Here is a 25,034-nt window from a genome sequence, read left to right on the forward strand (position 1 = left end):
GTGAAACTATGACAGAATAAGGCAGCACTTAAACATGTTATACTGTATATGAGGAAGGAGGAAGGAGATGGAGGAGATAAGAGGCTGAAATATTTTATCTGACTGATAAACACTGACATTTAAGAAATCGTGAAACATGAGTAACATGAGTAAGAAATGTAAATGTTTGCTTTTTGGGACTTCTGTTATCAGATTCTTTCCTGAACCAGGACCAGAAAATGGCATTAAGTAATTCTCTAAAATCAGCTTTCAAAGAAACAGAATTGGGTCAGTCCCTGTTTTTGTGGAGGAAACATGATATGTGTGTTTTGAGCAAATAACTTTAATTATCTCATTCACTCATAGCCTTTACAAAATAATGTAGAAAATAATTCTGTCAATAATTAAAATGAGACTTTCCGCATGACGTGTGATGCCAGAACGGACTCTCAGAGAAAACTGGGAGCATAGGTGAGGTAATATATTTTGTCCTTCCTTAAACTACCCCCAGACTGTTGGATGGACTTTCACTCAGTGTACTTACACAAGTAGACATACAATTAACTACAGACCACAAGAGATTAGCAAAATTAACATAACTACTATATGCAAATAGAGGTAAACTGTACAATACAGTAGTGCAACGGTAAACAAGGGTGGACAACATTTAAATACTGATCGGCTGATATGGTGGAATTGTGACCAGAGGACAATAGTGAAGACTCCAAATCTTTTGACCACAATCCCTGATTAAAACAACTCCATGAGTTGTCAAGACCCCGTTAGGTCAGGAGGTGTTTGTGTGTTATCATACACACAAGCTGAGCTTTATTTTACTGGCTTTAATTGTCTTTGCTTATCGGATGAATACAATCCAACAGGCCATTGCACTGAAAGTAAGGTTGGCTGTAAACCTGGTAACAATGCCCTGCAGTTACTTCTCTTTGCACGTCATCCAAAACTTCCAAAACCTTATCAACTCTTCTGCGGATTCTGTTTCCACTGCAGAAAAAAAGTAGATGGAGTATTCTGAATAAATGAGCAGATTAGATAAAACATCCAAATCCTCACTGTCAGTAATAAACATATATTTTATATATATCATATAAACAATCCAATACATTCAAAGGAACTGATGACTTCTACTTCAGACATATGAAAAGATACACAAAAAACATAACATCCCTCCACACTACTTGTGCGGTGTTATCCAAGTGTCCACAAGTCCCAACATTCACATTCGACTCCAAACGGCGTCATTACACCACATTTTTAGCCTAAATATCCACCGATATCTTCCTATGAGGTGCGTTCATGGAGCCTCTGACACACCATTGTGTGGCTACGTCCGCTAACTTAGCCACTTCCAGTGGAATTATAGGCTTAAAATATGGTGTAAATGACACCGTTTCAATTCGAATATGAATACGAACATAGCCTATAGCCTAGCACGTCATCCAGTTAGCTTCCCCTGCTTCTGTTTCCTCTCTTTTCTGCCTGAACACAGGCTTTTGACTGTCGTAAATCGTTGCTCTGACCACAGATGTTGAAAATTGTTTATAGGAAAAGCCATTTTTCTCCCTGATTGTCTCATCTGCTGTTGTAGGTCATAAAGAGGCAGCAATATTTAAATAAGACTGTTTCATAATGAGTTAAAAACTCCTTGTGGGGGCTTCAAGTAAAAACCCACCCCAACCCTATTGTTTAATTGGTTGATTAATTGACCAGCACCAGAATTCTGAGAATAGATTGATGTTGATGACTAATGTCTTGCCTTGTGGCTTCTGCTTTTGGGTCCCCATCTTAGTACAGTGTACTGACGGTCGCTCAGAAATACGAGTGTAGAAATTCACAATGTAAAACTACACATTACAACCAAAGGATCCATCTGTCAATATAAGAACAATGAAAAGAGACAATGTATCAAGATGTTGTTTTGTATTGTCTTTATTGAGGCCTTTGCTGTTATTAGTAAATAAGCCACATGAATTTTATATTCATATAAACCATCATGATTGTTTTTATCCCTAAAACACATTGAAAAAAAGCTTGAAAGAAAGTTGTTTTCTTTTTTCAGTAACACTTCAAAAAGGAAAGAAAACAACAGTAAAGCAACTTTCATTATTTCCCATTTACATTGTTTCTCACAAAAGTGACTTGATTAATTCAGCAATGAAGCTCTTTAGATGACTGGCTCACATGCAAACCTCAACACAGACGCTGTAATACACGTTCTAGATTGTTATCAAATTTATGAATTTTTATGTCGAGTCAGAAAACAATAAAACAGCTTCACATCTTAGATTTTATATTGTATGTTATTATTATTATTATTATATGTTAATGTTTATTTCTTTGATAAATTGCTGTATATCCCTTTTCTATATCAATTATATTTAGGATGGGGAAAAAGATTTAAAACAGTAATTTTTCACCAGAGTTTGTAGTTTGATTGAAGAGTTGTATATAAGTCACAGAGCAGCATATAGTAAGATTGAAAAATACAGAATATAGAAGTTCTTTCCCTTTTCATTAATGTGACGCTGAAATAGGCCAACAGCTGAGGAGGTCGCTCATTTAAGTGTTTAAATGGCAACACTATTTTCAAAGTTGGCTGGATCCAAGTACGTGTACGGCAGACTCAGAGTTTCGTTTCTGTTTTTGATGACAACACTCAACAGGCGAAGATCTCGCTGGAAGCTCTTTATCTGTTTGCGGGGAAAACCCTCAGTGAAATATTGCTCCGGGTACTGGCCAAGCAGGACCTGATCGGTGAAAAAAAAAAAAAAGGTATGATTATATGATTAATGTACTAATGGTATGATGTATATAATATTTCATGAAGTCTTGCATACTTACAAAGTCAGAAGAGTCCTTAGTGAGCAGCCACATGGTGGACATGCCCTTAAGTGTGGTGCCGATGTCAGGCAAAGTCTGCATCATAATGTCTTCTTTTGTTCCCTTTGTTGTTGGCGGACGACGCTGCAGGGAGATGGGAGTGTTGGGCATCCAGGCACCATAGTCATACTACAATGAAGAAATGATAACTGGTTAATACTTTTTGAAGCAGTAGCACTGAGACCATATGAAAAATTAAAAGCAGTTTTCAGGAACGCTTGTGGCTTGGCTGTGGGGATGTCAGTCTCTTGATCAGTCGTTCCACTACTTAGTTCCAAGAGGATAAGCACTTATCACTTTCGTGATCCCTTGACCTTTCCTCCAGCAGCACCATGATGTCCGGTGGTTTTGAGAGAAATGTCTCCACACAATGCTCTGCTGGATTGCCAATGAATTTGGACGAGACATTATTGTTTCAGGATGAATTACAATTACTTTGGTGACCCTCTAAGTTTTCATATAACAATCTAAATTATTCTTATTTTTACTTTTTGGCTCAATACTTTTCATTATTTGTGCTTATTACCAAATGTTATGATATAAACACTATAATTTTTTGTTTACGTCCAAGGTTGTTGTAAAGGTCAGATATCACCTATTTGACCAGAATTCATTCATCCATGTCCATCCACCTTAACCACTCAGCACCATTACAATTGATTCACCTGTCCACTGTTCACAGCTGAGTGCTGGCCTGAGCAGGTGAAGATCACCATGGTGACAAACTTGATCAGCTCAGCCACGGTGGAAAGTTTCTGTGGAATTCCTGAGAACAGAGCATCAATTGCATTACTAAAAGATGAACTTGTCTAAGGTTAAAATGACCAGATGAAGTTTGATCTATGATTGATGGTATTTTTTGGTATTTGGCACCTGTTTGTTCTTGAGAAAGGAATCCATGTTCAAAAATGTCCTGAATCCAGTCCTGCAGCTCAGAGTCCTTCACAACCACGTCGTCAGTCTTGTAGTAGTAGCTGAGTACTTCCTTCACAAACCTTGGACAAATGTGGAAAAGTACTGTAAAACACATTCCTCCTTGAAATACACATTTTTATACACACTATAGTAGTAAGAGGCTCTTTGGTGAGATAATTTGATTGCCATCCCTTTAATAGATAATGTTAGCGACTGTTTTTATTCATGGAAGTTAGCATGATGTTTGAAACAGTAACCAGACAAAATATACTTATTAACTTTCTTGCCAATATTTAGATGAGAAAATTGATTAATTGGCACTACAGCAAAGTGACTTAGCTTAGCATGAAAACTGGATGCAGGGGGAAACACAATGGACAACTTATAATAATGAACATGTTGCATCTCTTTTGTTTAAGCACAAGCAGATGTGGTTTTGAGGGAATTGCACAAGGTCGGAGCCCATCAGCAATAGTCTCATGTCGAATAATCCTCTGGCAGATATTTGGACCAAGACTCCATCTTACATTCGCCGAACACTGTTTACAGTCTGACTAGTTTCTATTATCACACGAGTCAAACGTTTCTCCATACAAAACACAAACAGTGATACTTTTTGTTGGTGTTTTAGGTCCATACAACATTTTGGCTAATCTACAGTGTATATAGCTAATGGGAATAATTTCAGATAATAAACTGTTGGTAAAAAAAGGGAGGACACATGATGTTGAGCATGATCACTTACTTTGACTACAAATTGTCTTTGCGTAAACAATATGTATAGTATCCTCAGTATTGCTGATGTCTATACAGTAAATGTGTTGACTCATATTTACAGTATACTGGCTAATACAGCTGCAGTGAAGTGTAGATAATGTCAGATCAGAAAAATACTAGCACTTTGAATAACATCGAATATAATTTACCCTCAAATCATTTATTTGTATTTTCAGGTTACATTCCTGTGAGGATTGGTGCTCTCTGTTAGCGGGGCAATCTCATTGACACAGATGTGTTGCCTTTGTGCTGGCCAGCTAATCTGTCCTCATTACCATCACTTCAGTTGAAGAAAGCATGTGATCCAGCAAATAATTATACCAGGTATTAGAAACAGTTTTTCCCTGCTTGTGAGATAATGCAAAATGAAAAATGTCTGTCATACTTGAAGATGATATCCCAGAGCATGAGTCCATCATCCTTGTAGTAGTAGTTTGGTATGTCCCTAACCCCACGCTCATCAACGTCGTCTGGTATACAGAGGGACTTGTAGGTCATTGAGGACAGTGATCTCTTCATGATTGTGAACATGGCCTCTCCCCCAGAGGCTGCAAACTAGGAAACAGTCAAATATGAAGGGAATATAGTGAAAAGACATGACAGAAAACAAATTGCTGTGTAATTGTAGGTCTTCAGAGCGTGGTGATCTTTTTGTACCTCTGTGAATACTCCTTTCTCAGAAATTAGAGCAAGTCGAGCCAAGATGTTGATTTGCAGAGTGTAGCGAGTGTGAGGTACAAGGAGCTGGGAGAAAGAGGACAGTCTGTTATTAACATCATCGTTTGTCAAAAACAGAAATCTTAATGCCTCCTTGCCATTTAGCATTGTGAAATACTGGCACTTTATATAAAACACTAATACACAATGGTTCGTCAACTTCTGTTGATACATTCTGTTACCTTGTACAGTGGATGCACCATGGGCACATTGCGAAGAAGTGACACTGCGAAAACTTCAGCCAGCAGGTGAGTGCGCAGCAGGTGAACATTGAGTTGATGTTCTTGGAAATCTGCACTTCTCACAAAGATCTTGGCCATCATCCAGTCATACGCAGAGTCAGTGGGAAAAAAGATTGGATTGTCATCTGCGGGGGTTTGCTTCAGCTACAGAACAAGATAGAGGGGCATGGTTAATTGAATCAATTTAATCCAACACAGACAGAAATAATTCATTCCAGCTGCTGCAGATGAAGTTTCCATTGTTTTGCTTGAATACATTTTTAGAAAATTAGATGCTTCTCTATCCTTTGAGTGATAGCTGCCTGGATCAAACTTACAGCTTGTGTATGCGCCATGTTTGAGAGCTTAAATCACCTGAATAGCAATTGGCATCAACTTGCCCTGTCTTTTGTGGAACAGGACAAGGGGGGCCATCAAGTACTGCTTCTTCCCATTGATGGTGTTTGGTGTCACTCCATCCAAACGCTTGTAGTCACAAAGGAATATGTTGCCTCTCTGTTTGAAATTATATTGAGGTTGAAAAAATCATTGGACAATTGGGGTTAAAACATGGTTTTATCACAAAGATAAATTAGATATGAAGAAATTTGCAGTCAGTATGAGACGGTCACCTCTATTTCTTCCGTCAAGCTACCATGACCATGGAGGAAGACCATGTCATCAGTGACAGGAAAGTTTTCTGGCAGTACTTTGCAGCGTCTGATCATTATGGGGTTGACACCATTTAGATACTGGTAGGCAAAGAATTCATCCTCCTGCCATTGTTCCTGGACATATTCTAGGAAAAAAACAGAACAATCTGTTACAGACTATTGTAATTCCTTATTATCAGGCTCCACCAGTTAGTCTTTACAGACTGTGCAGCTTGTCGCTGGCATGTTTAGATGTTTCTCTGACGCATATACATTTCCTTCTCTGTCAACTTTTTTCCAATAATAAACTAAGTAAAGATGCTAATAGAGAAATAGCCAGTTCCTCAGCCCTCAAGGATAAGGGACACCGTTTAGGATGGTAATGTACGTATTTTGGCCAGAGAAGACAGATGGTTTAAAAGAGGAGCGATAGAAGCCATCTTTGTCAACCTGACAACCCAGAACAACAAGAACCAAGTGAGTAAAATTGCTTCAAAAAAGCCAAACTACAAGTGCTACATGTAGGTTCCATATAAGTGTAACTAAAGACAATTTTTATTTTTTAACCAAAGTGTAGTCAGAAGAGATGTTTCTTTAATCTGCAGATGCATATATTTTCTGGTGTCCTGATGTCAATTGGGAGCTTACTTCAACTTTTGAGAGCCAGGACAGCAAACAATCATGATTTTGTTGAGTGGCTAGCTCGCAGTGAGGGAGCATCAAGCCGATTGGCAGACGCAGAGCGGAGTGGACGGGCTTGGGTGGAAGGTTTGACCATGTCCTGGATGTAGACTGGACCCGATCTATTCAAAGCACGGTATGCAAGTACTAGTTTCTTGAAACGGATACGGGCAGCCACTGGTAACCAGTGAAGGTAACGGAGGAGCGAGGAGAGTGAGTGAACTCAGGAAGGTTTAAGACCAGTCAAGCTGCTGCATTCTGGATGAGCTGCAGAGGTCGGATCGCACTAGCAGGTAGACCTGCCAGGAGGGAGTTGCAATAGTCTAGGCCTGAGATGACAAGAGCCTGGACCAGAACCTGTACTGCCTTCTGAGTGAGAAGGGGACGTATTCTCCTGATGTTGTGCAGCATGTATCTACACAAGTGGGTTGTTGTAGCAATGTTTGCAGTAAGGGAGAGTTGACTGTCGAGAATCACACCCAGGTTCCTAGCAGTCTGGGTGGGGGCTACCATGGAGTTGTCAATGTAATCGTAAGGTCATGTGTGGGAGAGCCTTTCCCTGCAAGGAAAAGTAGCTCAGCCTGTCAAGGTTAATTTTCAGGTGATGTGCGGACATCCACTGTGAGAAGTCAGTCAGACAGGCAGAGATTCATGCTGCTACCTGTGTTTCAGATTGGGGAAAAGAGAGAATTAGTTGGGTGTCATCTGGGTAGCTGTGGTAGGAAAAGCCATGTGAGTGAATGACAGAGCTGAGAGAGTTGGTGTACAGAGAGAAGAGGAGAGGACCAAGGACGGAACCTTGAGGGACCCCAGTTGTGAGAGGACAAGCTTCTGACACAGATCCTCTCCAAGTTACCCGGTCAGTGCAGTCTGAGGTAGGATGAGAGCAGGGAGAGAGCAGAGCCTGAGACACCCAGATCCTGAAGGGAGGAAATAAGGATCTGGTGGTTCACCGTGTCAAATGCAGCAGAAAGGTCTAGAAGGATGAGAACAGAGGAGAGAGAGAGGCTGCTCCAGCAGTTGCTCAGAGGCAGTCTCAGTTGCGTGGCTTGCCTTGAAACCAGACTAGTGAGGATCAAGAAGGTTGTTCTGGTGAAGATAGGAGGAGATCTGCATAAGGATAGCACATTCTAATGCTTTGGAAAGAAAGGAGAGAAGAGAGACAGGTCTGTAGTTGTTTACTTCAGACGGGTTGAGGGAGGGTTTCTTCAGAGGAGGGTTTACTCTTGCCTCCTCAAGAGAGTTAGGGAAACAGCCAGTTGACAGGGAAGTGTTAATGAGATGGGTGAGAAAAGGAAGAAATAGACTAGAGAATGTGAGAGGGGATGGGGTCAAGGGGTCAGGTGGTTTGGCGGGTGGAGGTTACCAGGGTAAGAACTTGATTGGGAGACAGGGGGGTGAAAGAGGAAAGAGAAGAGGATGAAGATGAAGATGAAGTTGATGGAAAGGTAATTATAGAAGGTGGGTTGGAGAAAGGGGAGCGTTTGTCATCTATCTTTTTTGTAAAAAAGTGGACAAAAGTGACTTGATGGAAGGAGGAGGGGGACTGGGGGGGGGGGGGGGGGGGGGTCAAGGAGGTTGGAAGAGATGAAGAGTTTTTTGGGGTTCAAAAATGAGGATTGTATTTTAGTTTGGTAAAAAGACCTTTTGGCTGCAGAAATAGAGGCAGAGAAGGAGGAGACAAGAGATTGATAAGTGAACGGGTCATCAGGGTGTTTAGATTTTCACCATTTCATTTCTGATGCTCGCATAGTGGCTCTGTCGGTGCGCACCGAGTCAGACAACCACAGAGCTGGGGAGGACTTGCGCACCTGTCGTGAAGTAAGAGGACAGAGAGAATCAAGAGAGGAGGACAGAGTAGAGAGGAGAGTGTCTGTGGCAGAGATAGGATGTATGAGTGAGAAAGAGACAGATGAAGGGAGGGCTGATAAAACAGATGAGGCCAGAGAGGAAGGAGAGAGGGAGCGAAAATAGTATAATGGTGCACTGTTAATTATCTGAATGAATACAGTTGACTATATACTATTATGGATACAATATCAAGTATCCGATTCATCTATCATGATAGCACAGTACCGGATACTTCAGTCGTCTTGCAGCGGAACACCCGATCAATCGCATCAATGTCAGTCCATGGCTCGTCGCGTTTTTCCAGTCCTTTCAGTTGCAGCTCAATCTCCCTAGAAAATGAAAAACAAGTAACTTTATTGTAAAGTATTTGGTAATTTGATAAACAGGCAGCCTAATGGTTAATTAATACATATCTGTGGGAATTTTAGGACTTTACCCAATTGCTGCAGTCCAAACAAACTCTGTCTGCTTTGTGAAGGAGAACATAACCCCAGGAGGCAGAGAAAGAGGACTTTTCCCCTTAATGCAGTGAGGTAGTCCTTCTTTCAACCCTTCCCAGCTAGAGAAAACAGAGGGGAGTAACGAACTGTTAACAGTATTAATTTAGAGTGTGAAAGCATATAATACTTGACCAGTATTCAATATTACATTTGGGCACTACATGTTGTACTGTAATGCATTTAAAAAATAAAAAAAGGTGAAGGCGGTTTGGGTGCATGTTAGCTTTGAGGTATACAATGCTAATAATTTTACAAGCTCTGATCTCTTACCAGTAGTCTTTTTTTTTACCAATGAGCTCCTGCTCCCTGGCATACTTGGCAAGAGTGTGGGTTTCTTCAAAGGCTATCACAGCTTAAAAGAGGAAGCACAACAAGGATAATGTTTTTGAAACATAACAGTATGTTGGCAGGAATAAACTCTTTCTTATGGCAGGTGCAGCTCCAGGGGCGGCGTAAAGGGAGTGGTCACTTACATTATAATATTTTAAAAAAAAAGTAAAGTCTTATTTATTGTTTTTTTTACGATGGAATATGTATACATTACACAGTGGCGACAGAGGCAAAATTAAGAAATGTCCTTTTAAAGCTATGGACAAGGATTGAGGAACATAATTACAATAGAACAGTATACAAGAGGGTTAATTAATATTCTGCATTTGGTAAATGTTAAATTGGAAAGAGCAAAAAGAATACATAAGAGTTGGTTCACTCCCGTTGAATTGTCAACCACTTGTCAAGAAGTGTTTTCCATATTTTTAGGAAGACATTTTCCTTACTTGCATGTTTATAGCTTTATATATGTGAAATAAAAATGTGGGTGTGGTGGGAAAGTAAATTGTTTGTTTGTAGTCTGAACCTTTTGTTAGATTACTGACCTCTTTCCACTTTTAGATGACTTATTAACCGTCTGGTGACTTATTATGTTATTCAGATCCTGTTCCAAAACTGCGCCTAGGCAGAACCAGTCTGAATTGACTCAGACAACAGCCTTAGTGCTCCTATATAAGATGTTTGCATTTGTCTGTTCTCTTTTAGCACCCTGAGATCCCTGTGGCCCCTTCATGGCCCCAAATTTCGAAAAATCTTAGATCCACCACTGGCTTGCGGGACTTGTCTTTGTTCTTCTTCTGTGTTCAGTAAATAGCACACAAGATGTAGGACAGGCTAATTTTCACGAACCTTTTCCCTCTCTGAAGCGGTGCACCTCACGGTCAGTGATCCAGCAGTGGACAGGAAACCAGTATGTCTCTCTTTCAGGGGATCTCACCTCCACTTTAGAGGGGTACCAAGAGTCTTGGAACAATAGGAAATTCTGCGTGTCTAGCTCTATCAGGAACAATGTTCCAAGAGATTTGGGGCAGCTGACAGTGAAATGTGCAACCTGGGGTAATGACAGACACAGTTTGAAAACATTTATCCATGAGGTGGAGATAAAGTGGATTTGATAGAATAAAGCACAACATGATGGCCTTACAACTTGCCTGAAATGTAGTAAATGTAAGAGTGTGCTATGAGTTTTAACTTAAGAAGGATACTCTAAACTTACTTCTCCTTTGATGAGGGCCCGAGACCCTTTGAAGCCATTAAGCCAGCTGCGATTGCTCTCTCCTTCTGTGCCCACCAGCTTAATGTAGACATTGTTAGTGGTGGCGGCTAAGGCGCAGTTGGTGGTGAAAACTGTTACTTCGTACTTGACCATTTTCAACCTAGAAAGTTGAAGAATCCTGGTAGGGACAGAATAACATTAATCACTCTCAGTCAGCAATGATAATTTTAACTGTCACTAAATCAGCTTGAGTGCATAGAATCAATTAGAATAAAAAAGGTTATTATAATGACTCCTATTAAATTTCTCTTTTCTTATTGATCTTTTGCAGTCAAATCATTGCAGACTTAAATCATTTCAAAAAATCATTTCTCTTACCTCTGCTGAAGAGATTGAGGAGTTTCATTGATGGGAATCACCACTATCTATCTCTTTTATACATCCAGTTTAGTGGGTGTGACTTGTTAGTTCCAATAACTGACTCTCACAAGGCAACATGCCAGATTAAGGCAGCACTTAAACATGTTAGAGATATGAGGAAGGAGGCAGGAGATGGAGGAGATAAGAGGCTGAAATATTTTATCTTACTGATAAACACTAAGACATTTTAGAAATCGTGAAACATGAGTAATATGAATAAGAAATGCAAATATTCGCTTTTTGGGACTTCTGTTATCGGACTCTATCCTGAACTGGGACCAGACAATGGCATTAAGTAATTCTGTAAAACCAGCTTTCAAAGAAACAGGATTGGGTCAGTCCCTGCTTTTGTGGAGGAAACATGATATGTGTGTTTTGAGCAAATAACTTTAATTCTCTCATTCGCATACCCAAAATGATCATAACTACTCTGTGCAAATAGAGGTAAACTGTACAATACAGTAGTGCAACGGAAAACAAGGGTTGACAAAAAACATCTAAATACTGATCGGCTGATATGGTGGAATTGTGATCAGAAGACAATAGTGCAGAGTCCAAATCTTTAACCACAATCATTAATTAAAACAACTCCATGAGTTGTCAAGACCCCGTTAGGTCAGGAGGTGTTTGTGTGTTATCATACACACAAGCTGAGGTTTATTTTACTGGCTTTAATTGTCTTTGCTTATCGGATGAATACAATCCAACAGGCCATTGCACTGAAAGTAAGGTTGGCTGTAAACCTGGTAACAATGCCCTGCAGTTACTTCTCTTTGCACGTCATCCAAAACCTTATCAACTCTTCTGCGGATTCTGTTTCCACTGCAGAAAAAAACTAGATTGTGTATTCTGAATAAATGAGCAGATTAGATAAAACATCCAAATCCTCACCGTCAATAATAAAGATATATTTTATATATATCATTTAAACAATCCAATACATTTAAAGGAACTGGTGACTTCTACTTCAGACTTAATAAAAAAAAAGAGAAAAAACATAACATCCCTCCACACTACTTGTGCGGTGTTATCGAAGTGTCCACAAGTCCCGACATCCACATTCGACTCCAAACGGCGTCATTACACCACATTTTTAGCCTAAATATCCACCGATATCTTCCTATGAGGTGCGTTCATGGAGCCTCTGACACACCATTGTGTGGCTACGTCCGCTAGCTTAGCCACTTCCAGTGGAATTATAGGCTTGAAACATGGTGTAAATGACACCGTTTCAAGTCGAATATGAAAACGAACATAGCCTATAGCCTAGCACGTCATCCGGTTAGCTTCTCCTGCTTCTGTTTCCTCTCTTTTCTGCCTAAACACAGGCTTTTGACTGTCGTAAATCGTTGCTCTGACCTCGTAGGTCAGGGGTCAGCAACCTAAGGCACGCATGCCATCATTGGCACGCGGCGCCATATTCATTGGCACACAGGCGATTTCTTAGTAAAGAAATGTTCAAATGTCTTGCCGTCACGCAGCCTGTATTATTTAGCATGATTGATGTTAACACCTCCCAGCCACTAGGTGCCAGTTATGCGCCATAGGCTGGATGCCAATCGCCATTAAATAATAAGAAGAAGAAGCCTCCCAGCCGGCGCTGCTCGCATTTTCCCACATGAATCTCCGTGAAGTGCAGCCGTTCAGGTGTATTGGTGATGGCATGCCCGCTAGCTAAAAAACGAAGACACGGGCATTTCAGCCCTCATGGGCAGAAGACTATGGCTTTGTTTTTCATAAGGACCGTGCTGTGTGCACGTTATGTTTTGAAAATGTTGTGTGCCAAATGTCCAGTGTTAAGCGCCACTTTGAGACAAAGCATGAAAGAAGTTTCAAAGATCAGGCAGACAAGGGAGAATCGATCAAACGTGCAGTGTCCAGGTATGAGAAGCAGCCCAACTCTCTCAAAGTCTTTGCCACTGCCAAAAACCATGCGACTGAAGCAAGCTTTTCACAATTCTGAATGAGTGTGGTTGGTGGGGTTAATGACAAACTTATTATTGCAATCATAATGAGATAAACATGTTTCTTTAAAGTGTTGTTCTATATATAGCCAATATGGATGGAATAAAATGACATGTCTGTTGGAAATATTAATGTGGTTCAGTAATAAAACTTTATATTAAAAAATGTTGATATGGCACACTAATTAACAAGAAAATGTCAAATTGGCACTTATTGTCAAAAAGGTTGCAGACCCCTGTCGTAGGTAATACGTCCCGACCAGACGTTAAAAATAGTTTATAGGAAAAGCCATTTTTCTCCCTGATTGTATCATCTGCTGTTGTAGGTCATAAAGAGGCAGCAATATTTAAAGAAGACTGTTTCATGAGTTAAAAACTCCTTGTGGGGGCTTCAAGTAAAAACCCACCCAACCCTATTGTTTAATTGGTTAATTGACCAGCACCAGAATTCTGAGAATAGATTGATGTTGATGACTAATGTCTTGTCTTGTGGCTTCTGCTTTTGGGTCCCCATCTTAGTACAGTGTACTGACGGTCGCTCAGAAATATGAGTGTAGAAATTCACAATGTAAAACTCCACATTACAACCAAAGGATCCATCTGTCAATATAAGAACAATGAAAAGAGACAATGTATCAAGATGTTGTTTTATATTGTTTTTATTGCGGCCTTTGCTGTGATTAATAAATAATAAATAAGCCACATGAATTTTATATTCATATGAACCATCATGATTGTTTTTATCCCTAAAACACATTGAAAAAAAGCTTGAAAGAAAGTTGTTTCCTTTTTTCTGTAACACTTCAAAAAGGAAAGAAAAAAGATTTAAAACAGTAATTTTTCACCAGAGTTTGTAGTTTGATTGAAGAGTTGTATATAAGTCACAGAGCAGCATATAGTAAGATTGAAAAAAAAACGTGACGCTGAAATAGGCCAACAGCTGACGAGGTCGCTCATTTAAGTGTTTAAATGGCAACACTATTTTCAAAGCTGGCTGGATCCAAGTACGTGTACGGCAGACTCAGAGGTTCATTTCTGATTTTGATGTCAACACTCAACTGGAGAAGTTCTCGCTGGAAGCGCTTTATCAGCTTGCGGGGAAAACCCTCAGTGAAATATTGCTCCGGGTACTGGCCAAGCGGGACCTGATGTTCAGTGAAAAAAATTAATAAATGGTATGATTATATGATTAATGTACTAATGGTATGATGTATATAATATTTCATGAAGTCTTGCATACTCACAAAGTCAGAAGACTCCTTGCTGAGCAGCCACAGGGTGGACATGCCCTTAACTGTGGTGCTGATGTCAGGCAAAGTCTGCATCATAATGTGGTCTTTTGTTCCCTTTGTTGTTGGCGGAGGACGCTGCAGGGAGATGGGAGTGTTGGGCATCCAGGCACCATAGTCATACTACAATGAAGAAATGATAACTGGTTAATACTTTTTGAAGCAGTAGCACTGAGACCATATGAAAAATTAAAAGCAGTTTTCAGGAACGCTTGTGGCTTGGCTGTGGGGATGTCAGTCTCTTGATCAGTCGTTCCACTACTTAGTTCCAGACATAGATATTTCAGCTACTATTGGAAGGATTGCTATTATACTTTGTAGTAACATTCATGGACCCAAGAGGATAAGCACTTATCACTTTCGTGATCCCTTGACCTTTCCTCCAGCAGCACCATGATGTCCGGTGGTTTTGAGAGAAATGTCTCCAAACAATGCTCTGCTGGATTGCCAATGAATTTGGACGAGACATTATTGTTTCAGGATGAATTACAATTACTTTGGTTACCCTCTAAGTTTTCATATAACAATCTAAATTATTCTTATTTTAACTTTTTTGCTCAATACTTTTCATTATTTGTGTTTATTACCAAATGCTATCATATAAACACAATGATTTTTTTGTTTATGTTCAAGGTTGTTGTAAAGGTCAGATATCACCAATTTGACCAGAATTCATTCATCCATGTCCATCCACCTTAACCACTCAGCACCATTACAATTGATCATCCTGGTTTATTAAAAGGATTCACCTGTCCACTGTTCACAGCTGAGTGCTGGCATGAGCAGGTGAAGATCACCATGGTGACAAACTTGATCAGCTCAGCCACAGTGGAAAATTTCTGTGGAATTCCTGAGAACAGAGCATCAATTGCATTACTAAAAGATGAACTTGTCTAATGTTAAAATGACCAGATAAAGTTTGATCTATGATTCATGGTATTTTTTGGTATTTGGCACCTGTTTGTTCTTGAGAAAGGAATCCATGTTCAAAAATGTCCTGAATCCAGTCCTGCAGCTCAGAGTCCTTCACAACCACGTCGTCAGTCTTGTAGTAGTAGCTGAGTACTTCCTTCACAAACCTTGGACAAATGTGGAAAAGTACTGTAAAACACATTCCTCCTTGAAATACACATTTTTATACACACTATAGTAGTAAGAGGCTCTTTGGTGAGATAATTTGATTGCCATCCCTTTAATAGCTAATGTTAGCGACTGTTTTTATTCATGGAAAGTTAGCATGATGTTTGAAACAGTAACCAGACAAAATATACTTATTAACTTTCTTGCCAATATTTAGATGAGAAAATTGATTAATTGTGGCACTACAGCAAAGTGACTTAGCTTAGCATTAAACTGGATGCAGGGGGAAACACAATGGACAACTTACAATAATGAACATGTTGCATCTCTTTGTTTAAGCAGAAGCAGATGTGGTTTTGAGGGAATTACACAAGGTCGGAGCCCATCAGCAATAGTCTCACGATGAATAATCCTCTCGCAGATATTTGGACCAAGACTCCATCTTACATTCGCCGAACACTGTTTACAGTCTGACCAGTTTCTATTATCACACGAGTCAAACGTTTGTCCACACAAAACACAAACAGTGATACTTTTTGTTGGTGTTTTAGGTCCATACAACATTTTGGCTAATCTACAGTGTATATAGCTAATGGGAATAATTTCAGATAATAAACTGTTGGTAAAAAAAGGGAGGACACATGATGTTGAGCATGATCACTTACTTTGACTGCAAATTGTCTTTGCGTAAACAATATGTATAGTATCCCCAGTATTGCTGATGTCTATACAGTAAATTTGTTGACTCATATGTTGACGCACTTTGAATAACATTGAATAAAATTAACCCTCAAATCCTATATTTGTATTTTCAGGTTACGTTCCTGTGAGGATTGGTGCTCTCTGTTAGCGGGGCAATCTCATTGACACAGATGTGTTGCCTTTGTGCTGGCCAGCTAATCTGTCCTCATTACCATCACTTCATCCAGCAAATAATTACACCAGGTATTACAAACTGTTTTTCCCTGCTTGTGAGATAATGCAAAATGCAAAATGTCTGTCATACGTCAAGATGACATTCCAAAGCCTGAGTCCATCATCCTTGTAGTAGTAGTTTGGCATGTCCCTAACCCCACGCTCATCAACGTCATCTTGTATACAGAGGGACTTGTAGGTCATTGAGGACAGTGATCTCTTCAGGATTGTGAACATGGCCTCTCCCCCAGAGGCTGCAAACTAGGAAACAGTAAAATATGAAGGGAATATAGTGAAAAGACATGACAGAAAACAAATTGCTGTGTAATTGTAGGTCTTCACAGCTTGGTGGTCTTTTTGTACCTCTGTGAATACTCCTTTCTCAGAAATTAGAGCAAGTCGAGCCAAGATGTTGATTTGCAGAGTGTAGCGAGTGTGAGGTACAAGGAGCTGGGAGAAAGAGGACACTCTGTTATTAACATCATCGTTTGTCAAAAACAGAAATCTTAATGCCTCCTTGCCATTTAGCATTGTGAAATACAGGCACTTTATATAAAACACTAATACACAATGGTTCTTTAACTTCTGTGGATAGATTCTGTTACCTTGTACAGTGGATGCACCATGGGCACATTGCGCAGAAGTGACACTGCGAAAACTTCAGCCAGCAGGTGAGTGCGCAGCAGGTGAACGTTGAGTTCATGTTCTTGGAAATCTGCACTTCTCACAAACATCTTGGCCATCATCCAGTCATACGCAGAGTCAGTGGGAAAAAAGATTGGATTGTCATCTGCGGGGGTTTGCTTCAGCTACAGGACAAGATAGAGGGGCATGGTTAATTGAATCAATTTAATCCAACACAGACAGAAATAATTCATTCCAGCTGCTGCAGATGAAGTTTCCATTGTTTTGCTTGAATACAATTTTAGCAAATTAGATGCTTCTCTATCCTTTGAGTGATAGCTGCCTGGATCAATACTCAAACTTACAGCTTGTGTATGCGCCATGTTTGAGAGCTTAACTCACCTGAATAGCAATTGGCATCAACTTGCCCTGTCTTTTGTGGAACAGGACGAGGGGGGCCATCAAGTACTGCTTCTTCCCATTGATGGTGTTTGCAGTCACTCCATCCAAACGCTTGTAGTCACAAAGGAATATGTTGCCTCTCTGTTTGAAATTATATTGAGGTTGAAAAAATCATGGGACAATCGAGGTCAAAACATGGTTTTATCACAAAGATAAATTGGATATGAAGAAATTTGCAGTCAGTATGAGACGGTCACCTCTATTTCTTCCGTCAAGCTACCATGACCATGGAGGAAGACCATGTCATTAGTGACTGGAAAGTTTTCTGGCAGTACTTTGCAGCATCTGATCATTATGGGGTTGACACCATTTAGATACTGGTAGGCAAAGAATTCATCCTCCTGCCATTGTTCCTCGACATATTCTAGGAAAAAAACAGAACAATCTGTTACAGACTATTGTAATTCCTTATTATCAGGCTCCACCAGTTAGTCTTTACAGACTGCTGCTTCTCACTGGCATGTTTAGATGTTTCTTTGATGCATATACATTTCCTTCTTTGTCAACTTTTTTTCTAATAATAAACAAAGTAAAGATGCTAATAGAGAAATAGCCAGTTCCTGTGTCTTTAATCTGCAGATGCATATATTTTCTGGTGTCCTGATGTCAATTGGGAGCTTATTTCAACTTTTGAGAGCCAGGACAGCAAACAGTCGTGATTTTGTTGAGTGGCTAGCTCGCAGTGAGGGAGTATCAAGCCGATTGGCAGATGCAGAGTGGAGTGGACGGGCTAGGGTGGAAGGTTTGACCATGTCCTGGATGTAGACTGGAGCCGATCGATTCACGGCACAGTATGCAAGTATTCATTTCTTGAAACAGATACGGGCAACCACTGGTAACCAGTGAAGGTAACGGAGGAGCGAGGAGAGTGAGTGAACTCAGGAAGGTTTAAGACCAGTCAAGCTGCTACATTCTGGATGAGCTGCAGAGGTCGGATGGCACTAGCAGGTAGACCTGCCAGGAGGGAGTTGCAATAGTCTAGGCCTGAGATGACAAGAGCCTGGACCAGAACCTGTACTGCCTTCTGAGTGAGAAGGGGACGTATTCTCCTGATGTTGTGCAGCATGTATCTACACAAGTGGGTTGTTGTAGCAATGTTTGCAGTAAGGGAGAGTTGACTGTCGAGAATCACACCCAGGTTCCTATCAGTCTGGGTGGGGGCTACCATGGAGTTGTCAATGGTAATAGTAAGGTCATGTGTGGGAGAGCCTTTCCCTGCAAGGAAAAGTAGCTCAGCCTGTCGAGGTTAATTTTCAGGTGATGTGCGCACATCCACTGAGAGAAGTCAGTCAGACAGGCAGAGATTCATGCTGCTACCTGTGTTTCAGATTGGGGAAAAGAGAGAATTAGTTGGGTGTCATCTGGGTAGCTGTGGTAGGAAAAGCCATGTGAGTGAATGACAGAGCCGAGAGAGTTGGTGTACAGAGAGAAGCGGAGAGGACCCAGGACGGAACCTTGAAGGACCCCAAGAGAGGAGGACAGAGTAGAGAGGAGAGTGTCTGTGGCAGAGTTAGGATGCATGAGTGAGAAAGAGACAGATGAATGGAGGGCTGATAAAACAAATGAGGCAAGAGGGGAAGGAGAGAGGGAGCGAAAATAGTATAATGGTGCACTGTTAATTATCTGAATGAATACAGTTGACTATATACTAGAATGCATACAATATCAAGTATCAAATTAATCTATCATGATAGCACAGTACCTGATGTTTCAGTCATCTTGCAGCGGAACACCCGATCAAACGCATCAATGTCAGTCCATGGCTCGTCGCGTTTTTCCAGTCCTTTCACGTACAGCTCAATCTCCCTAGAAAATGAAAAACAAGTAACTTTATTGTAAAGTATTTGGTGATTTGATAAACAGGCAGCTTTATGGTTAATTAATAGATATCTGTTGGAAATTTGAGGACTTTACCCAGTTGCTGCAGTCCAAACAAACTCTATATCCTTGGTGTAGGAGAACCTAACCTCAGGAGGGAGAGAAAGAGGACTTTTCCCCTTAATGCAGTGAGGTAGTCCTTCTTTCAACTCTTCCCAGCTAGAGAAAACAGAGGGGAGTAACAAACTATTAACAGTATTAATTTAGAGTGTGCAAGCTTATAATACTTGACCAGTATTCAATTTTACATTTGGGCAATGCATGTTGTACTGTAATGCATTTTTTTTAATTCCCAAAAAAGGTGAAGGCGGTTTGGGTGCATGTTAGCTTTGAGGTACACAATGCTAACAATTGAACAAGGTCTGATCTCTTACCAGTAGTCTTTCTTTCGACCAATGAGCTCCTGCTCCCTGGCATCCTTGGCAAGAGGGTGGGTTTCTTCAAAGGCTATCACAGCTTAAAAGAGGAAGCACAACAAGGTTTTAAACATAACAGGATTGAGGAACATATAATTACAGTAGAACAAACAGTATACAAGAATGTAAATTAATAGTTTACATAAGGTAAATGTTAAATTGGAAACAGGGAAAAGAATACATACGAGTCGGTTCACTTCTGTTGAATTGTCAACCACTTGTCAAGAAGTGGGTTTCATATTTTTAGGAAGACGTTTCATTATTTGCATTATTTGCATATTTACATGGAAAGCAGAAGCTTGTCGTTTTGCTGGCAGTGTGCAAAGTGAGATGGCCTGTGCAATATGTTTGTCTATAGGAAAGTTCACAGATATTCCAAAGGTAGCAAGAAAGAGGTCCGGTGTTGTTGTTTGTTGTAAGCCTTTGATATGAAGTTAATTATTAGAGACCAGAAGGAGTGGAGTTTGGGACATAGTTAATGGACAAGCGTAACTGTTTCCTGTCCGCACTTATCATATAAGGGGGAGGGTCTTAATTTTGTTGAGTCAAGTTCATGTACAACCTTGAAATGTATATGATGATGTCTAACATTTATGGAGCTGTTGTTGTCACTTATTAACATTAAAAAAATTAAGTATAACAATTTGGTAATTTTTTATTTTCTAAGCTTCTTCGAAATATAGTCAAGGGTGTATGGCTTTGCTCAATGCTATAGAGGTAACAGTAAAAATGAATACCTTAAATGTGCACCTTACTGAATCAGGACTTTTAACTGTGTAAATTGTGGCCCCTTCATGGCCCCCAATTTAGAAAAAATCTTAGATCCACCACTGGCTGGCGGGACCTTTGTTCTTCTTCTGTGGTCAGTAAATAGCACACAAGATGTAGGACAAGCTAATTTTCACAAACCTTTTCCCTCTCTGAAGAGGTGCACCTCACGGTCAGTGATCCAGCGGTGGACAGGAAAGCAGTATGTGTCTCCTTCAGGGGATCTCACCTCCACTTTAGAGGGGTACCAAGAGTCTTGGAACAATAGGAAATGCTGCTTGTCTAGCTCTATCAGGAACAATGTTCCAAGAGATTTGCGGCAGCTGACAGTGAAATGTGCAACCTGGGGTAATGACAGACACAGTTTGAAAACATTTATCCATGAGGTGGAGATAAAGTGGATTTGACAGAATAAAGCACAACATGATGGCCTTACAACTGAAATGTAATAAATGTAATAGTGCGCTTTGAGTTTTAACTTAAGAGGGATACTCCAAACTTACGTCTCCTTTGAAGAGGGCCAGAGACCCTTTGAAGCCCCAAAGCCAGCTGCGATTGCTCTCCCCTTCTGAGCCCACCAGCTTAATGTAGACATTGTTAATGGTGGTGGCTAAGGCACAGTTGGTGGTGTAAACTGTTACTTCGTAATTCACCATTTTCACCCTGGAAAGTTGAAGAATCCTGGTAGGGACGGAATAACATTAATCAGTCTGTCAGCAATGATAATGTTAACTGTCACTAAATCAGCTTGAGTGCATAGAATCAATTAGAATAAAAAAGGTTATTATAATGACTCCTATTAAATTTCTCTTTTCTTATTGATCTTTTGCAGTCAAATCATTGCAGACTTAAATCATTTCAAAAAATCATCTCTCTTACCTCTGCTGAAGAGATTGAGGAGTTTCGTTGATGGGACTCACCACTATCTTCGTTGATGGGACTCACCACTATCTATCTCTTTATATACATCCAGTTTAGTGGGTGTGACTTGTTAGTTCCAATAACTAACTCTCACAAGGCAACATGCACCAGGAAGAACCACAGGATTGTGAAACTATGACAGAATAGAAGAAATCGTGAAACAATTGTTACATGAGTAAGAAATGCAAATGTTTGCTTTTTGGGAGTTCTCTAATCGGATTCTATTCTGAACTGGGACCAGACAATGGCATTAAGAAATTTTGTAAAACTAGCTTTCGTAGAAACAGGATTGTGTCAGTCCCTGTTCCTGTTTTTTTGGAAGACACATGATTTGTTTGTTTCGAGGAATCTGCAACAAACTGGAGATGCAACTCCTCACCTCATCTTCTTCTCTTTATTCATTGCTGATAGTAAAACAGTTAGTGATTGTTATGATGATCGAGAATTTGACAAATACCTTAAATTCTCTCATTCACTCATAGCCTATACAAAAAATGTAGTAGTAATTCTGTCAATAATTGATATTCAGACTTTCAGCATTGACGTGTGAGGTCAGAACGGACTCTCAGAGAAAACTGGGAGTATAGGTGAGGTTGTTTGTGTGGTTTAGCTTCAGGTTTGCTGTGAGCCATACCCAGGCCCTTTGGTGGGTGCTGGGGCTCATTGCAGGTAATATGTTTTGTCCTTCCTTGAACTACCCCCAGACTGTTGGAGGGGGTCTGTCTGCTAAGGAAAGACATTCCTACTATATATATATATATTAGTGTGCGTATTTTTTAATTGATCTTCAATTTTGGTTACTAGTCAGGCTCGGGAACGCCTTCTTGATACAAAAGGATCAGCCACTCAGACTGTGTGAAATTAATAAGGTCCGTAGACCTGTTTGGACGTGTTGGCAGTCATCTGGGTTGTATTTTGGTAAGTTTTGGGTGAAAAATGGCAATGTGGATGAAGTGGAGTTCTTTCCAAGACGCATTTAAAATGAACAAAACATAAACTTTGTGTCCAGAAAGCTCTGCAGCAAAATCATACAAGGTGAAAGGATGGGGGATCAAAAAGGCAGCTTCCAGTGGGTGTCAGGACCTGTTTGACACTCTTCAGCAATGAATTTGGTGGTGAAAAAAATGGCCAGGGATCAATAAAGTGTTTCTGAGGTGGGTCACATGACAAAAAGTCATCATAACAGTGAAGATAAGGGTATTGTGGACTGCAACAATTTGGACTTTGAGGACAAGAAAGCTAAAGAGTTGCCCTGAAAGGTTTTGATCCGTTGGCTGTGGCACACCCGTCCATTTGCATTTCCATCAGATGTAGTATCGTTACCACAATGACTGCGCACACTGGTGGGAAAATCACCTTTCAAAATGGGAGATTCTCTACTCTCCCATTAACATGTCATGCAGTTACCTAGATCAAGTGGCACAGAACAAACATATTTCAAGATATTTGTATTGAACACAATTTATCAATTTATCAGGGCAAAGATACGACTACACACAACAGTTGTTCGAGAAGAAATAATTCATTATTTCACTTTTAATAAAAAGAAATTAAATTACTTCAGTTCATTTCAGTCCAGGTTGTTGTTTTGCATCACAGTCTGATCAGAATGTGTAAAGTCCTCCACAAAAAGTCTTGATACAACTGTGATAAGTTTTTTTTTCACTTCAATATCAGCTCAAAATGCATTATACATTCCCTCCACTCATCCCTTTAGTTAATATAAAGCTGAGAATAATGTCAGATCTGAGGGGAGGGGACAGTCAGGAGTCCAGTGGGCTTCAGCTTGTTGAAGCCTCCATCCAAGATACAAACCCGTGGGAAGTTCACCTTGACCAGATGTGCTGCAAACTGGAGAGAAATTCAGAAGAGAGAGAGATTTATTTTTGCAGGTAGGCTACTTGTTACCTCATATAACTCAAACGTAAATATCTGGGTTCAATCATAGATTGTACATAAAGATGGACAGCGCGTCACCATTTTCTTTTGCTGTACAAAAATATCCGGGGCTTGCGGACACTTGGATGACACCACAGGAGCAGTATTGAGGCATTCTATGTTTTTTTCTGTTGTTATTTTACATTTGAAGAATCTGTCACCATTTTCTTCAGTTTTATAGGATTCGGGTGCAACAGCGTTTACCCCGGAAACTCCCAAACTGTTTTGTGAACTCAAACACTACACCCACCACCTCCATCGGCATAGTGATGAGTGGATAATGAGTGAATTATAATTTTTTTCGGTGGACTATCCCTTTAATGTCAGTGTAGAGATTAAAAAAAGGTTATTCCAGAAATAACCTTAAGGAAGAAAGTGAACTATATTAATTTGGAATAAAAGACAGAGCACTTGTTGGGACTGTAAATGCCTCCAGCAGGTAATGCAGAGACTTCTGTTCTAACCTAACATTATCTTTTATTAAAACATCCTCAATCCATCCATCCATCCATCCATCCTTCTCCCTCTTGAGTTGATGAAATAATGTGAATTAAACATCACACTGAACATAATACTGTGAGCTCAAAAGGTATTACGTAAAGCACCAGTTACTGTGGAGACAATGTGCTGTTGTAACATCTTCTTCTAGAAAGACCTGCAGACTGTTTGCACTTGCTCATATGTAGACAATGTGCAGGTCACTGCTCAGTTGCTTAATGTTACACAGTGTTTCTTCTTCAGAAAGACCTGCAGACTGTTTGCACTTGAGCAAGTGTGTTTAAACTTGCCTATGTGCACATAGTGTGCAGGTTACAGCTCAGTTGATTAAGTGTACATAGAGTTTCTTCAGAAAACCTTTGCATCTAATAAAAGGAGCGCATCATAAAAATGGTGATTGCAAAATCTGAAACTGACCAATGACTAGTCTTCAGATATGTGACTCAATATACAACATACTACAACAAAATGTATTGTCTGTTCATTGGGTTTATTGATGTTCTCTCTGGTAATTTATCTACAGTCACAGTCCACAGATATGTCACTTAATAGCTGTCAGTGGAATCGTTTCCTGGCAGTCATGTTATATCAATGCTTTCTAAACTACATTGTCCCACAAAATTGATGCTTTATTTTCAAACATGAAAACACTTTTGTGTGACATATTGTTGATAATAAAGGAACCAAGATAATGGGAAAAGCGTCATTGATTGTTTTGTAAAAAAAAAGTTTCAACTTGCTGAAATATCCATGTTAAAAAAAAGGGAAGGAAAATAAATCATAACTCTGAATGCGAATCGGGTTTAAATTAAAGTTAAGATTTACAGTAAAGCCTGACCACACATTAGACTCATTATTTGCATCAGAGTTCTACTTTGAGTACAAATGACAACTGGTCAAAATCTGAAGAAATTCCTTGCAAGCAGACTTGAGATATCATGTTCAATTGTCCAAAAACATGTTTTGGGAGGACACTGCGACCTTGACCTTTGACCACCTAAACATAATCAGTTATTCCATCAGTCTATTTAAACATTTATGCCAAATATTAACGCATTCTTTTTAAGCATTCTTAAGATGTCATGTTCACAAGGCGAAAAGGGGTTTATGAGGACCTTGGCCT

General features: G+C 39.9%; 4 protein-coding genes across 4 annotated transcripts in view; all 4 read right to left on the reverse strand.

The window, feature by feature from the left end:
- LOC117762223 (hydroperoxide isomerase ALOXE3-like) overlaps window positions 1-11,139 on the reverse strand; it is a 32,439-nt gene extending 21,300 nt beyond the window's left edge. The window contains exon 1 of the mRNA XM_034587830.1: window positions 11,117-11,139. The gene's annotated coding sequence lies outside the window, so the exon portion shown is untranslated. The remainder of the gene's footprint in view (window positions 1-11,116) is intronic.
- On the reverse strand, window positions 1,914-10,906 carry LOC117765144 (arachidonate 12-lipoxygenase, 12R-type-like). Its single transcript, XM_034591878.1, has 15 exons — window positions 10,739-10,906; window positions 10,372-10,573; window positions 9,463-9,544; window positions 9,129-9,251; window positions 8,918-9,021; window positions 6,140-6,306; window positions 5,883-6,023; window positions 5,469-5,672; window positions 5,227-5,313; window positions 4,955-5,124; window positions 3,751-3,872; window positions 3,543-3,643; window positions 2,839-3,006; window positions 2,455-2,744; window positions 1,914-2,159 (listed from the first exon to the last, which is right to left on the reverse strand). Exons 1-14 carry the CDS (start codon window positions 10,889-10,891, stop codon window positions 2,565-2,567), a joined length of 2,004 nt encoding a protein of 667 aa, XP_034447769.1. The 5' UTR covers window positions 10,892-10,906; the 3' UTR covers window positions 1,914-2,159; window positions 2,455-2,564.
- A 2,897-nt stretch (window positions 11,140-14,036) lies between the features above and the next one.
- LOC117764455 (hydroperoxide isomerase ALOXE3-like) lies at window positions 14,037-21,478 on the reverse strand. Its single transcript, XM_034590658.1, has 15 exons — window positions 21,434-21,478; window positions 21,058-21,235; window positions 20,696-20,897; window positions 19,745-19,826; window positions 19,407-19,529; window positions 19,195-19,298; window positions 17,690-17,856; window positions 17,433-17,573; window positions 17,012-17,215; window positions 16,770-16,856; window positions 16,498-16,667; window positions 15,369-15,490; window positions 15,161-15,261; window positions 14,367-14,534; window positions 14,037-14,267 (listed from the first exon to the last, which is right to left on the reverse strand). Exons 2-15 carry the CDS (start codon window positions 21,208-21,210, stop codon window positions 14,088-14,090), a joined length of 2,004 nt encoding a protein of 667 aa, XP_034446549.1. The 5' UTR covers window positions 21,211-21,235; window positions 21,434-21,478; the 3' UTR covers window positions 14,037-14,087.
- A 1,495-nt stretch (window positions 21,479-22,973) lies between these two features.
- The window catches only part of tbck (TBC1 domain containing kinase), a 44,230-nt gene continuing 42,169 nt past the window's right edge, over window positions 22,974-25,034 (reverse strand). The window contains exon 26 of the mRNA XM_034587376.1: window positions 22,974-23,326. Coding sequence (XP_034443267.1) covers window positions 23,216-23,326 — 111 coding nt within the window. The 3' untranslated portion in view covers window positions 22,974-23,215. The remainder of the gene's footprint in view (window positions 23,327-25,034) is intronic.

The sequence above is a fragment of the Hippoglossus hippoglossus genome, chromosome 1, assembly GCF_009819705.1.
Source record: "Hippoglossus hippoglossus isolate fHipHip1 chromosome 1, fHipHip1.pri, whole genome shotgun sequence".
NCBI lineage: Eukaryota > Metazoa > Chordata > Actinopteri > Pleuronectiformes > Pleuronectidae > Hippoglossus > Hippoglossus hippoglossus.